Source organism: Pseudophryne corroboree, chromosome 1 (assembly GCF_028390025.1).
Source record: "Pseudophryne corroboree isolate aPseCor3 chromosome 1, aPseCor3.hap2, whole genome shotgun sequence".
In the NCBI taxonomy this organism is placed as follows: Eukaryota; Metazoa; Chordata; class Amphibia; order Anura; family Myobatrachidae; genus Pseudophryne; species Pseudophryne corroboree.
The window spans coordinates 54,310,666-54,325,837 of NC_086444.1; the positions used below are offsets into that span (position 1 = coordinate 54,310,666).

At 44.0% G+C, this 15,172-nt stretch overlaps 1 protein-coding gene across 7 annotated transcripts in view; it reads right to left on the reverse strand.

Moving 5' to 3' along the window:
- The window catches only part of WDR7 (WD repeat domain 7), a 799,383-nt gene that overhangs the window by 642,475 nt on the left and 141,736 nt on the right, over positions 1-15,172 (reverse strand). For all 7 annotated transcript variants that reach the window (XM_063959708.1, XM_063959725.1, XM_063959718.1 and 4 more), the window contains one exon: positions 11,827-12,022. In XM_063959708.1, coding sequence (XP_063815778.1) covers positions 11,827-12,022 — 196 coding nt within the window. The remainder of the gene's footprint in view (positions 1-11,826; positions 12,023-15,172) is intronic.

Here is a 15,172-nt window from a genome sequence, read left to right on the forward strand (position 1 = left end):
AACACCCAAGATACATAGGAGAAACTTTCCAACATCCATTATGACTCCTTGAGCCCAGTCTCCTAAACCGGAGAACCAATTTCGCGGGTTCAACCATGACACCCAACCAGTCAGCTCATTACCTACAGCAGCAAGGGTGAGATTGTGTTTTCGACGAAATTCCCACTTCAATTGGAGAATATCGTCCATCTTTTGGTCTATGACCTCTACCGGATCCTCGGTGCTATTTGTGATATACGTGCAACACTTTATGCCGTACTGTGTTGCCAATGTAACACAATATCCGCCTGTTACTGCTGTAAGATAATTAAGAACCATCCTATGCTGAACTAGTTCTGTTTTGTAAGCTTGAAGTTCTCTTCCAGTGTATCTAAACGTGTCATCATACATTTCAGTGATATTATCTAACAAATTGGCGAGTGCGGAAATGTATCTATAATTCATCACTCCTCGAGCGGTACGAGTGAAATCTAACGCTACCAGAACCTGAATCCCGGTGGATTCATGGATAAGATCAGAGGCCGGATGCTCTAACCTTTCTGACAGTTGTCTTTTAACTCGGTGCTCGTAATGAGTGTGAGTATAAGGAGCTTGGGCACCACGGTGTATGTCCTTCATTTTGTCATGTGTAACAGTCATCACTTCAGGCAATACTTTTCCAATATAACACAATCCTTCAGAGTTTGGGGCAAGCCACTTGTACGCCTTTCTCCCGCATATGAAATATGCATCATCGGGGAGAACATAAGGGACGGAGAAGGACATGACCATGTTACAAACCTTCCAGGTGAAATCTCCTGACCCTAATTCTTCCATCTGCTTAAGGCACGTATCAGTTTGTGCGATATGTGCACAGTATCCTGGTGATACCTCTCCAACTCTAGTAATCCTATTTCCTAAGGTATATCGATACCGAAAAGATTTTCCTCTACTGGCTATGTGGCGTACGAGCTCTGTATCTGTAGGCATTCTATCTGCTCTGTGTGAAAAGGTCATGGTAAGGTTGCTCCACGACACTTCCCAATTTCCCGGTTTTCTGGGATTGGAGATGTTGAAACATAAGAGGGACCTATCCACATGGTATTGGTGGAGCTTCAAACTAGGAGGGCTGGAGATGTTAAACCTCCGATCCACCGGTCTCCCACCACTTAGCTCAAGTACCTCCCCTAACGTTAAAGGAAATGGTACTAGCCCTGATTTGCTGTGACCCTGAGGTACTTGAGAGCATACCCAACAATCTGTTTGGTTTAACACACTACCCACTAAGGAGTGATAGTCACTCAATGGATGCCGGTCCATATGGATATTAAAACTGGATTGGCATTTCTTTATGCATCCATCCTCAACCATTGTCACAGAGCCTACAGATACAGTTTTCTTTTTGAACTAACAATCCTTCACAATTGTTTACAAATAACATGGTTGTTAGATCGTGCCCGGTACTCGCCTTTGCTTGGTGATTGGGTTGCTATTGGAAATTTACACCTCCGTCTCAGTCATCAGGACCTTTCTGGATCCTTTCTCGACCTCACTGGTACTCTCACCGAAACAGACTGCTCTGGTCAACATCATGGTTAACGGGAAAATCCATATCACAGTCTCTTGGGGCAAGTCCATCTTACAGGAGGAGAAAAGAAGAAATTTGTAAAGGGGGTATAAGAAAACAGTTTGAGGGGGAGAGAACTTGTTACGATAATAAGTTCTCTCGTCTTGTTGTTCTTCTTGTTCTGCTGTCCTCTCAAAGGTGCTGTCTCTCAGTCTTCCAAACGAACATTCTGGTGATGCAATATTCCTTCCTAACCGGCGATCTTTCTGTAAGGAGAAAAAATCTGGCATTACCATTGGTCCAACTGAGGGGTGACATACCATCTTTAAACCATGAAAACATGAGTGAGAAGAGAGAGAAAAAAAAAAAACAAGAGATAGAGAACAATTCATATGCATATATATATTACATAACTCGACATTAACCATCAATAGGAAAAGAGAAACAAAGCATTTTTTAAAACATTGTCAACATTAAGAAAACATTGTTAGCATTAGAAAAACATTGTCAGATTATCAGGCTGTCATATCTACGTGTCTAATGGTCTCCTTGAGCAGTCCCTCCCCACCAGCACCTGCATTACTCCACTGTCTGTATCTGGCCAGAAATACATTGTGGCGGAGGTCATGCTGGGGTTTGGTAGACTTCTGCAAGGACCAAGTGGGTATGCAATGTGTGAATTCTTACCAATACTCGTCAGAGATGGGGATAGAGAGAGAGAGAGAGAAAAAACATTTCACTGATACATTTACAACGTTTCACCTGGTCATTCCTGTGTCTTTCAGTGAATGACCTCCCAATTTATTAACCGTTACCTCAGGCTTACCATCAGTCCTAATGATCACCTTTCCTGACTATATATTATGGGTGTGGCCCAAAATTCTTCCTATGTGATCCCTGCTTGTAATTTGGTGTGTCATAACTTTTGCTCATTTTCATGTCTAGGGGGTTGGTATGCCTTCTGTGAATCTTTGATCATACAGTTAGATCTTTCCTAGGATCTGGGTAATCAGACATGATTGATCTCAATTCTGTCCGGGACCAGGGATGGCGCATTGCACTGTCCTTGACGGGAATGGTTCCCTGATCATCAGTCTTCCCATTGGGGACTGTGATCACCCTGACAGGACTAAACTCAATCACATCACCTTGTTTTGGTCTTACAATATGGGGTACATTTGTTTGTGCGTGATATAAAACATTGTACGTACCTGTGGACACGACCTCACCTGACCCTCCGTTAGGGGGTTTGATTATTGCCTTTACCAATTTGGTCGCGTCCACCTGGATGTCTTGTAGGATGGCTTCTGGAAGAGGTGCCGACATCGTTCTGGGCTCACTTTCTTGTTGGTAATCCTGAGGGAAGTTTAACATGGGGTGCGACTTGCACAGGTTAATACTTGCATGAGTTATTTGGTTAACATCATTAACATTTACAAGGTTACTAAGAGTTTTTGTTTTATAACCCAGTGCGTTTCTCTCCGTAATCAACTTCTCTCCTGCAATGTATGGTGGAGGAGGAGCTGTGGCTATCAGCTTCCTGACTGCCCCAGATCCTGCCGCCAGAGCCAAACCTCTCTGTATCTCACCTTCCTGGTGCCATAACTGTAAATAATCATGATGCTGAATTCGTCTCTTTGCTGATTTTACGAGACATATCCTCCTCCTTAAATTTTGTAACACTTCTGGACTAAAGCTACCTATTCTTGGGAATTTGTCCCTGTCTTGTACAGTCATTCTCTCCCATTCATCACATAAAGATTCGGTGTGACTTCCATATTTTTCACACATTACATATCGTGCCGACCCAACTGGTCGGTTCACAGAATCAACCTGAACCAGGGTTGATCGCCCCCTACCTGAGCAACTGGCCCCCATAGTCTGCAGGTGTTGCTTAGTCCTCCTTGGATCTCTGTATCAAGGTTTTCAGCAAGCCTTTTCAGACAACCAAATTACTCCACAGTAGGCCGGCGGTGGCGGTTTACCGAGTACCCCACTCACTCGCCCACCTCGACCAATACGACCTGATCACACCGACGTGGTGCTGGCGTACTCGATACAGGGCCCTACCAAAAACCTTCTGTTTACTGGAACATATGAGGGTTACCCGCAGGACACTTACTCTTTCCAGTAAAGGTGGGGTTGTTAGATAGTTCCTGAGTGACCAGCGAACTTCCCTTCCAAAAATAAAAAATTACACAAATCACGTCAGAATGTACAAATAGCGTTTGTGACCACTTTACTCTAATGGTATTAGGTCAGATTACTAACTACTGCACACAATTACGTGCGGTCCAATCGTTCAGTACATAAGCACTACTTGTTATGTACTGAAAGATCAATGGAATCGATGTTTCCGGCCGCGATTCCTTCAGCAAGAGCTTGTATGGCCTATATGGGTTCTGCACCAACACCCCAGGCGTTGTGCCACTGGACTTTTATAGCGGACCTTTTACCTTACGACCTCCTGGTCTTGTTACCTTATGACCTCCTGGTCTTGTTACCTTATGGTCCGCTATACTCTAATGCTCAAATATTATTTAACCAGGGATGCCTCCCTAGCCACCGTATATGTCACTTACACGTATGTCCCTTGACGAGTACCCGGCTTTCCTTTTGGTTCCACCTTAAAGTTGTATAAACTTATGTATACAAAACCACACTCACTCAACACATGTACACTTTGTTTCTATATCTATTTCTGCGCAGAAATTGTCTTCAGTCCAACAGTGTTACCAATTAGGAGTAGGATCTGTTAAACTAAATTTCAGATTTTTCCAAAAATAGATTTGCGTTATTTACCGCTTCGCGTTATCTACCGCTGTGCGTTACTTATCGCCTTTGCGCTAATTATCGCTTTGCGCTAATTCACCTTTTTCGTGACTTGAGCTACGTGAGCGTAACCGGACGCTACGTTGCGTAATGTACGCTGCGTGCGTCTGCCTTTTGGATTGCGTACGCTAGTCTTTGTTAGCGACACGTGTACGCAATGCAAAGATCCACCGTAACACAATATATACTTTTATCAATGTAAATGATCCCTGATCATCTACCGCAATCCACACTGACTGCCTTATCTCCCAGGCAGATCGTGTGTTGTTCTATACTTTAACTATTACCTCTACTATGAAATAACAGCAAATCTCTTTTAGCACTTTCTATCAACTATAAAAATTTGGCAAACAGGAATAGTGATATACGAAAATGAAACAGAAAATGCAGATATGTGTATGCGTGCGTGTATACGCAAGACAGAAGAGAAATAAAACAGTTTTAAAAGACACAAGCGTTTTGTTCTTACTTCCGGTTCCCGGATTCCTTCAGCACTCTTTATCTAAGCGAAGCAGACGCTTATCCCGTCAGCACTGGGAGACAACCTCCCACCCTTTGCTGGGGGATAATGTCTGCTGATCTACCTAGTGCAGATATGAGAAGGATAGGACGAGTCCCCAATTGACAATGCTAAATTCCTTTGTCGTATAAACAACCCTTTATGAAGTCTAAGAACACTGTACGCTGTTTACTTAAGAAGTACCGTACGGGTACGCTGGTTGCGTAACGATCGCTCAGCCGTAGGCGAGACGCTCAAGCGTCACGTTCGCTCACGGCCCAGCGATCACAGGACAGCACGTTAAATGGCTTTTGACTAACGTAATGATTCGCTATGGCGTAGCAGACGCTCGAGACCACGAGGAGATCACCAGCGGCGCAGACGCTCACAACGCTATACCTTAATGTTTAAACCTTATACCAATGAAATACACAGAATAACTTAATGTGAATACAGGGTGTAAGTGCAACCTTGTGTAACCTGACTAACTACAAAGCTGCTTGAGCGTCACCGACGCTCAAGTGAACACTTAACACTATAGAAAATACACAGATACTGGTTTAGGTTCCAAAGCCTATTAACTGTATTATATCTAATATATTTGTAAAAGGGGATAACAGTACAAATGATACACTACAATATAACAGAGACTTCCTAACCACAGAACTAAACAATAAATACAAAAAGACAATACTACACTGACCTAAATGCAATACAATACAATACTATAATACTATGAGAGATATAAGAGAAAAGAGGAGAGAGAGAGAGACGGGGAGAGATGAGAGAAATTGGCTCACAGTATGACAATGATTACGGAGAGAAACTTACGCACAAAGGGTATGATCGCCTGCGCCTCGATATCCAGCTCCCGGCTATCAGCAGATAACCGTTGATGAGAGAGAGTGAGAGTTGGATATGGTCGGCCTGCCTATTTATGCCCCACACACAATGCAATCTCATGGTCCTACAATCCCATTGTCCATTGGCCGAAGGAATTCGGCCCTGCATCATAACAAAAGGTCATAGGGTGATTCATACAGGTGGGCTGTGACGATTTCCAACAGCTCAGGTGGGTGGGAAACTGGGTTTCCCGCCGCATACCTGAGTATGTGCAAATAATAGAAATGGACATAAACTTCTTATGTCCATAACTATTCGCACGAGCGATTAATACGCTCCAAACCAACACCGGAATATTACTAATTAAATACTCTTCCGATGGGTACCAAACACGGCTGTATGATTCCTGTCAGACCCTTCGTACAATACAAAGAGGGATTCCTTTAAACAGGGACCCTCTGTTTTAACCAAACTTTCAGAATCTATCAAGGGGACCATGATCTACAAACTACATTAATTGTGAACATTTGTAACGAATGAGTCGCACGCTACGACTACATAAACTCTACCGTAAATACGCATACCGCGCCTGCGAGTGCACGCTATCGCGGGTATGCGCCTTCACGGGAGAGCGTACGCATGCGCAGCGCGGACCAGTGTGCGGTGCAAATATGGCAACGTGCATAGAGACATTTTTCTGACTTTGACAAAGTGTTCAAGGATTTCCATTTTAAAATGGTTCTCACCGAACTGGCTGGTTTCGGTACCACAAACAGTGTGGAATAGTAACCCCGTCCTTGTTGAAGTAGGGGCACCTTGACTATCACCTGCTGGGAATACAGCTTGTGAATTGCCTCTAGCACAGCCTCCCTGCCTGAGGGAGTTGTCGGCAAGGCAGATTTGAGTAAACGGCGGGGGGGAGACGCCTCGACTTCCAGCTTGTACCCCTGAGATACTACTTGAAGGATCCAGGGATCCACCTGTGAGCGAGCCCACTGATCGCTGAAATTTTTGAGGCGGCCCCCCCACCGTACCTGGCTACGCCTGTGGAGCCCCCGCGTCATGCGGTGGACTCAGAGGAAGCAGGGGAAGAATTTTGATTCTGGGGACTGGCTGCTGGTGCAGCTTTTTCCCTCTTCCCTCGTTTGACCCGCCTGCTTTTTTGAAGCCGAAAGGACTGTACCTGATAATACAGTGCGTTTCTTAGGCTGTGAGGAAACCTGAGGTAAAATATTTTCATCCCAGCTGTTGCTGTGGATACGAGGTCCCAGAGACCATCCCCAACCAATTCCTCACCCTTATAAGGCTCTATGTGCCTTTTAAAGTCAGCATCACCTGTCCAGTGTCGGGTCTCCAATACCCTCCTGACAGAATGGACATTGCAATAATTCAGGATGCCAGCCGGCAAAATATTCCTCTGTGCATCCCTCATATATAAGACGACGTCTTATGTTCGCAAAATAGTATCCCTGTTTGAAAGGGGTACAGACCATGCTGCAGCAGTCTGCAGGTCTCAGTCTAGTACCTGAGTGTGTAATTACAGACTTCAGGATAGCCTCCTGCTATTTATCAGCAGGTACCTTCAAAGTGGCCGTATCCTAAGACGGCAGTGCCACCTTGACAAACGTGTGAGCGCCTTATCCACCCTAGGGGATATCTCCCAGCGTAACTTATCCTCTGGCGGGAAAGGGTACGCCATCAGTAACTTGTTAGAAATTACCAGTTTCTTTTTGGGGAAACCCACGCTTTTTCACACTTCATTCACTCATTTGATGGGGAACAAAACACTGCCTGCTTTTTTTCCCCACACATAAAACCCTTTGTTTTTAGTGGTACTTGGGTTAATGTCAGAAATGTGTAACACATTTTATATTGCCGGGATCATGCAACGGATGTTCCTAGTGGATTGTGTATATGTCTCAACCTCGTCGACACTGGAGTCAGACTCCGTGTCGACATCTGTGTCTGCCAACTGAGGGAGCGTTGATGGCCTTTGAGACGTCTGGGCAGGCGCGGGCTGAGAAGCCGGCTGTCCCATAGCTGTTACGTCATCCAGCCTTTTATGTAAGGAGTTGACACTGTCGGTTAATACCTTCCACCTATCCATCCACTCTGGTGTCGGCCCACAGGGGCGACATCTCATTTATCGGCATCTGCTCCGCCTCCACATAAGTCTCCTCATCAAACATGTCGACACAGCCGTACCGACACACCGCACACACACAAGGAATGCTCCAATGAGGACAGGACCCACAAAAGCCCTTTGGGGGGACAGAGTGAGAGTATGCCAGCACACACCAGAGCGCTATATAATGCAGGGACTAACTGAGTTATGTCCCCTATAGCTGCTTTTATATAATTTATACTGCGCCTAAATTTAGTGCCCCCCCTCTCTGTTTTAACCCTGTTCTGTAGTGTAGACTGCAGGGGAGAGCCAGGGAGCTTCCCTCCAACGGAGCTGTGAGGGAAAAATGGCGCCAGTGTGCTGAGGAGATAGGCTCCGCCCCTTTTTCGCAGACTTTTCTCCCGCATTTTTATGGAATCTGGCAGGGGTTAATATACATCCATATAGCCCTGGGGGTTATATGTGATGTATTTTTGCCAGCCAAGGTGTTTATATTGCTGCTCAGGGCGCCCCCCCCCAGCGCCCTGCACCCATCAGTGACCGGAGTGTGTGGTGTGCATGAGGAGCAATGGCGCACAGCTGCAGTGCTGTGCGCTACCTTGGTGAAGACTGATGTCTTCTGCCGCCGCTTTTCCGGACCTCTTCTTGCTTCTGGCTCTGTAAGGGGGACGGCGGCGCGGCTCCGGGACCGAACACCAAGGACTGGGCCTGCGGTCGATCCCTCTGGAGCTAATGGTGTCCAGTAGCCTAAGAAGCCCAATCCGGCTGCAAGCAGGCGAGTTCGCTTCTTCTCCCCTTAGTCCCTCGCTGCAGTGAGCCTGTTGCCAGCAGGTCTCACTGAAAATAAAAAACCTAAATCTATACTTTCTTTCTAAGGGCTCAAGAGAGCCCCTAGTGTGCATCCAACCTCGGCCGGGCACAAGATCTAACTGAGGCTTGGAGGAGGGTCATAGTGGGAGGAGCCAGTGCACACCAGGTAGTCATAAATCTTTCTAGAGTGCCGAGCCTCCTTCGGAGCCCGCTATTCCCCATGGTCCTTACGGAGTTCCCAGCATCCACTAGGACGTTAGAGAAATATAACAGAAGGCAAACTAGATGTACTGTACATATAATACAAGCTGCTCATACAGAATTCACAGGCCCGCAGCCTCCCTGACGTATGTTCAGATCTCCCATGTGTAAGGGAAGATCTGCTTAAGATCCAAGTAAAATCAAACAAAATGACCTCATAGAATTGATCAGCTGTCAATTAGAAAGGTCCTGCAGCCCTGCCCTGCTCCAGGATCCCCCTGTGACCGAACTCGTAATGACCCCAAGCTCCTTTCTCTGCCTGGTAATTGTATTGGAGCCAGAAACACGGACACTCAGGCCCTATGGATAAACAGGAGTTTCCGTGCACACACACTATCAGAGAGAATGTAACATGTAGTGTTTACGGTAAAACAGAAGTGTACAATAACTACTGGGTGCCAGAGACAGAACAAAGAGGGCGGTCTTCATCGAGATTATAAATGCCACGGGTGCCACATAACCCGCAGATATACACCCACGTCCTGAATTCAGTGCACAACAAAAGACAAAGAACAACAGAAACATTTTCTTTGTAACTGCTGCCTGAACTTTGCGCATATCCCAAATGTATCCTCTACTTTGTCAATTAGGTCTTCAACGTCATTGGCTGCACGTATTAACTAGAGAAAGTGCCTGTGGCCAGATACAGCTTAGGCAATGCCTGGAGAGCTACTAGTATGGGGGATGGATTATAATCTACTCAGACAAGTACCATCTATTTCAGGCATCGATCCACGATGTGGGATAGCCAAGTGAGACCTAAGCATCCTTGTTCAATAAAAGCGATTGGTATGAGGTTTATACCATTACAGAGCAGTGAGCAGCCTGTCGTGTAATACTTTACATTCCTGTTGAGAGAGTCCCAGTTGCTTACATTTGTAATAAAGGGTTTACCTAAAATAAAACTTGCCCATATAAAAGCATATAGAATACAATTTGCACATTAAAAATGAAACATGAAAGACGTAAGTAATGAATGTTAGCTGTCATTTTACTTAAAGAAGCAATAACACTTTGTTACGCCCCATAAACTTGCAAGAAAATCAGGAGTAGGGTTTATCCGCCAAATCCAAAAAGCCTTATTTCTAGATTCTGTGAATCGGTAATTTCTAAATGTGGTTCATGGCCGGATGATGAGGTTTTATACAGTAGGATTAGTAATTGCGTATTCAGACGCAGCAGAAAATATTCCAATGGCAGTACAACAATAATCGCCATGGGAACACGTTGTATAAGTCAGGCCTTTATTGAGGTCCAAAAAGGGATTGTATAATGCATCATGACATGAATGATGCATATTCTCTGTACAGCAATTGGTGCCGCTATACAAACAATATTAGACGTTACAAATTTGGGGAGAGCCTCCTCTAATATATATAATATTGGAAGGGAGAAGGAGATCTGTTAAATAAACAGTACATGGGATGATGCAGAACCTGCTGTAGGTCACAGATATGAGACGTTACCAAGGAGTACGGCCACAGAGAGCCAATCCAACGTCCAATACATATAATAACTTGCTGTAGCAGCTGCATCATTAGTAATGTAGTGTCTGCATCATTAAAACACAATTTTTCCTAATGAGAACTGAACTGATAACATAATTCATCAGTTCTAAGCGACGACATCCAAACTTACTCATTATATACAGGAATTTATGAATACAGGTTGAGTCTCCCTTATCCAAAATGCTTGGGACCAGAGGTATTTTGGATATGGGATTTTTCCGTATTTTGGAATAATTGCACACCATAATGAGATATCATGGTGATGGGACCTAAATCTAAGCACAGAATGCATTTATGTCTCATATACACCTTATACACACAGCCTGAAGGTCATTTTAGCCAATATTTTTTATAACTTTGTGCATTAAACAAAGTGTGTGTACATTCACACAATTCATTTATGTTTCATATACACCTTATACACACAGCCTGAAGGTCATTTAATACCATATTTTTATTAACTTTGTGTATTAAACAAAGTTTGTGTACATTGAGCCATCAGAAAACAAAGGTTTCACTATCTCAATCTCACTCAAAAAAGTCCGTATTTCGGAATATTCCGTATTTCGGAATATTTGGATATGGGATACTCAACCTGTATAATACGTCATTATATTACGACACAAGCAAAGGAAAGCCATTTGTGCGGGAACGGTATGAAATACCTCCAATCAAAATGCCGACGGTCGAAATCCCGACACCAATTGACAGATGGTCAAAATCCCGACATTTACAATGCCGACAGGTCAAAATCCCGACATTTACAATGCCGACAGGTCAAAATACCGACATACATTTTTCGTTGTTTTTGTGTGCGTCAACATAGGTCGACATGGACACCATATAAGTGTACCGCGTCCCCTCGCATGGCTTGCTGCGTTCGGCACACTATTATATTCCTCCTCCAGGTCCACTGAGATGGTATAGTATGAACAAGTCGGTTTCAATGAAAAAAATCATGAAAAATGCATGTCAGTATTTTGACCTGTCGGCATTTTACATGTCGGTATTTTGACCTTATCGGTATTTTAAATATCTGTATTTTGACCTTGTCGGGATTTTTACAGTCGGTCAATTGGTGTCAGGATTTCGATTGTCGGCATTTTGATTTGAGGTAAATTGACTGCATCCCCTTTGTGCGTATGAACCTAAGCTGGCTCAACCGGGCCTAAAACTGCGATATATTGCAAAGCCAGTCTCCTGTATCTGCCGCCCTGAACCTGTACTGGGAATCTCACCTTTCACACACCAGCCACTTGAGTCTTCAGCTATAAAAACATCGTAAATCAATGAAAATAATGACATGCCTCTGTTATTACAGAACCATGATCTACCTAAACACGCCGCCTGGCCGGCACCACACACTGCTACTGCAGGGGCAAAGAGGCAGAAACGACCTTACCGGTATCCATCTGCCAGACGTAGACGGAGCCATCCGAGCAGCCGACCACGAGGTAGTCATCCGACGGTCGCCACTTTATGACTTGAATGGGGAAGAGGTGACGCGAGGCCAGCATGATGCACTTCCTCTCTCTCAGGCTTAGGAGGCCGACTGAGTGATCGCTGGCCACCGAGCAGATACAGTGCTGCACCCGGGTCTGCAATACAGAGACAGGATCACCAGGTAGCGCTCACTCACCTACCCATCGCAGCTCGTTACAGAGACCATATGAGCGGCTGAGGATCACGGAGTTATATAACATACATCAAATAACTGAAAGCTTTATAATGAACTCAGCGGTCCGGATTTAGATTTGGATAGATGTTCGTTTGCACCACCTAAAAAATGGGTGTGGTCAACAGAAATAGGTCAACATGCACTAGGTCGATGGGTCAAAAGGTCGGCAGGGTCAATAGGTTGACATGAAAAAAATAGACACCAAAGATCAACAGGGACAAAAGGTCAACACAGTGAAAAGGTTGATATGGAAATGGTTGACGCAAGTTGTTGTTTTGTGTGTCATTTTGTATGTTTAACCATGTAGAAGCCAAATTAGGCTCGCTTCGTTTGCCACACTACAGGTTACTATTCCCAATCGTAGTCCACGTGGATGGTAAAATGTTGAAGATATGTAAAAATTAAATTAAATTCAGAACAAAAAAAACTATTGCCATGTCAGCCGTTTGCACCCGTCAACCATATGGGGTCGACTTAACATCTGGAACCCAGCAGGTGATTATCTGAGCAGACAGAGTGTGACTGACAGCTCTGTAGAGACACTCTGACCAAATGCATGGTGCGGATGGAGAAATTCATACACAAGGACAGGGTTCAGTCATATTAGATACCTCACATAGGGGTCTATTTACTAAGCACTGGATGGAGATAAAGTAACAGCCAATCACTGTCTAACTGCCATGTCACAGGCTGGGTTTGAAAAATGACAGTTAGGAGCTGATTGGCTGCTACTTTATCTCCATCCAAGGCTTAGTAAATAGACCCCATAGTAAGTTATGACACCCGTACCAGATTCCATTACGGCACTGCCCTGACATAGGAGGAGCTCCAGTCTGTAATGCAGTGGAGGTTTAATAACTAACATTACAATAAAGCTGCGCTACTATGTAAAGTGAAGAATGTAATATACCCTAGGACACAGGTTCTCAAACTCGGTCCTCAGGACCCCACACGGTGCATGTTTTGCAGGTCTCCTCACAGAATCACAAGTGAAATAATTAGCTCCACCCGTGGACCTTTTAAAATGTGTCTGTGAGTAATTAATGCACCTGTGCACTTGCTGGGTTACCTGCAAAACATGCACTGTGTGGGGTCCTGAGGACCGAGTTTGAGAACCACTGCCCTAGAGGCTCATAACGGCAAATATCAGTAAAGGAATTTAGTGATCCATTAAAGAGTAAACAGGTGGATTAAATGAAAGGGATATACACCCTAACCACCATTACATAATGCAGTCCGCAAATAACGAATGCTCATGGTGATTTTGCTTGGAGAGCTATCTAACTTGCCATTGGGTATTAACCGACGCAACTGTTGGCATTACACACAGTTTGGAGCTGGCTGGACCAAATCACCTGCCCAAACGGTACGCTGGCTGCAAGGAGTAAGAGGTCAACTCAGCTTTCAATAATTCAGAAGACCTTTTCTTCTACAGAGGAGTCTTGTGCAGCGCGTTCAGAGATGTTAACATTTATGTTATGACGGGTGTAGTACGGCTGACCGGCGGTCTCCTGAATACCACCCGTTATGACTATATGTTGCCAGATACATAAAAGAAAGGGCGGATATATTAATTTATCCAATACATGCCCAACGCAGACATGTATATCTACACAGCGGGGGTAACACATTAAGTCACCTACTCTTACACCACCGCCATTCCATATGTGACCCGTGCAAAATAATCATTTCAAAGAAACCAGTTGTCTACAGACAAGAGGCGCACACAGAATATGCTGAACATATACATTCATACAGATATTTAGTGTTACACAACTCACCACAACACTGCTCTATAAAAGGAAAAGAACAATAGGAGGATATAATTGCTTTGCTTCAAACAAACTATTGTGAAATAAAGTGCAGGTCAGCATAGTGTGTATAAAATATTAGTGTAGAACTCGTCTGTGACACGTAATATATCTATTTACATTTATTTTATACACCCTGCTTCATCTTTATAATGGGGATTCGGTCTTTAGGTCGACAGTAAGTAGGTCAACACTGTCTAGGTCGACCACTATTGGTCGGCAGTAAGTAGGTCGACATGGGTTCTAGGTCGACAGGGACTCTAGGTCGACACGTTCTAGGTCGACATGAGTGTTTTTGCTAAATCATTTTTTCAAAAACTTTTTCATACTTCACGATCCGTGTGGACTACAATTGGGAACGGTAACCTAATTGGCCATGCGAGGGGACACGGTGCACTAATTGGGGTTCCCGGTCATTGTACGGAGAAAACGACACCCAAAAAATAAAAATAAAAAAAATCCCTCATGTCGACCTAGTACATGTCGACAGAGTCCCTGTCGACCTACTTACAGTCGACCAATAATGGTCAACCTAGACACTGTCGACCTAAGTCTAATCTACCTAACATACCAAACCCTTATAATGCACCCTCACATTTTAAAATGCCACCCTCATTTGACAGGTGTATTCTTCTGCACAAATCATTAAATGTATTCATTACATCGTACGAGTACGTCGCATCCACTATAACGCCAGTTTTGTCCCATTCCTTAAGATAGTAAGAGGATCTACTGTACATACACACACTAACTAAAAGATTACTAATCCACAGAGACCATAACCTATGCAATGAACTGGATAAACGTGTAGCGGCCCTTTAAATCCCAAGATAATTCAAAGAAACAAAATCGCACGATGACAATGTAAAAATTAAATATTGCGATAATGAATTATGCCCACCCCTTCTCCCCCCCCAAAAAAAATAAAGCTTCTTGGTAAATATTCTGTATTGATTTTCTCCAATAATAATTCATTTAAACTTCTATATTGCTTTATTCTTGTCAGATTATTTGTCTAGCAGAGAAACTTTTACAGGAACTGCGGCAGATTTTGCATCCCCAATCCATTACTCAAGTCACTTTAAAAAACGCTCGGTGGGACACATTATGATGTGACAAATGACATTTCCCAGCTATTTATGTCATATATTTCTTTATTGGCATGGAACAATAAAATAAGCGTGACACGGGGGGGAAAGAGACTCTGCTTCTGACGCACGGCAATCTATAACAAGGAATTAACTAAAGCTTTTATTTCT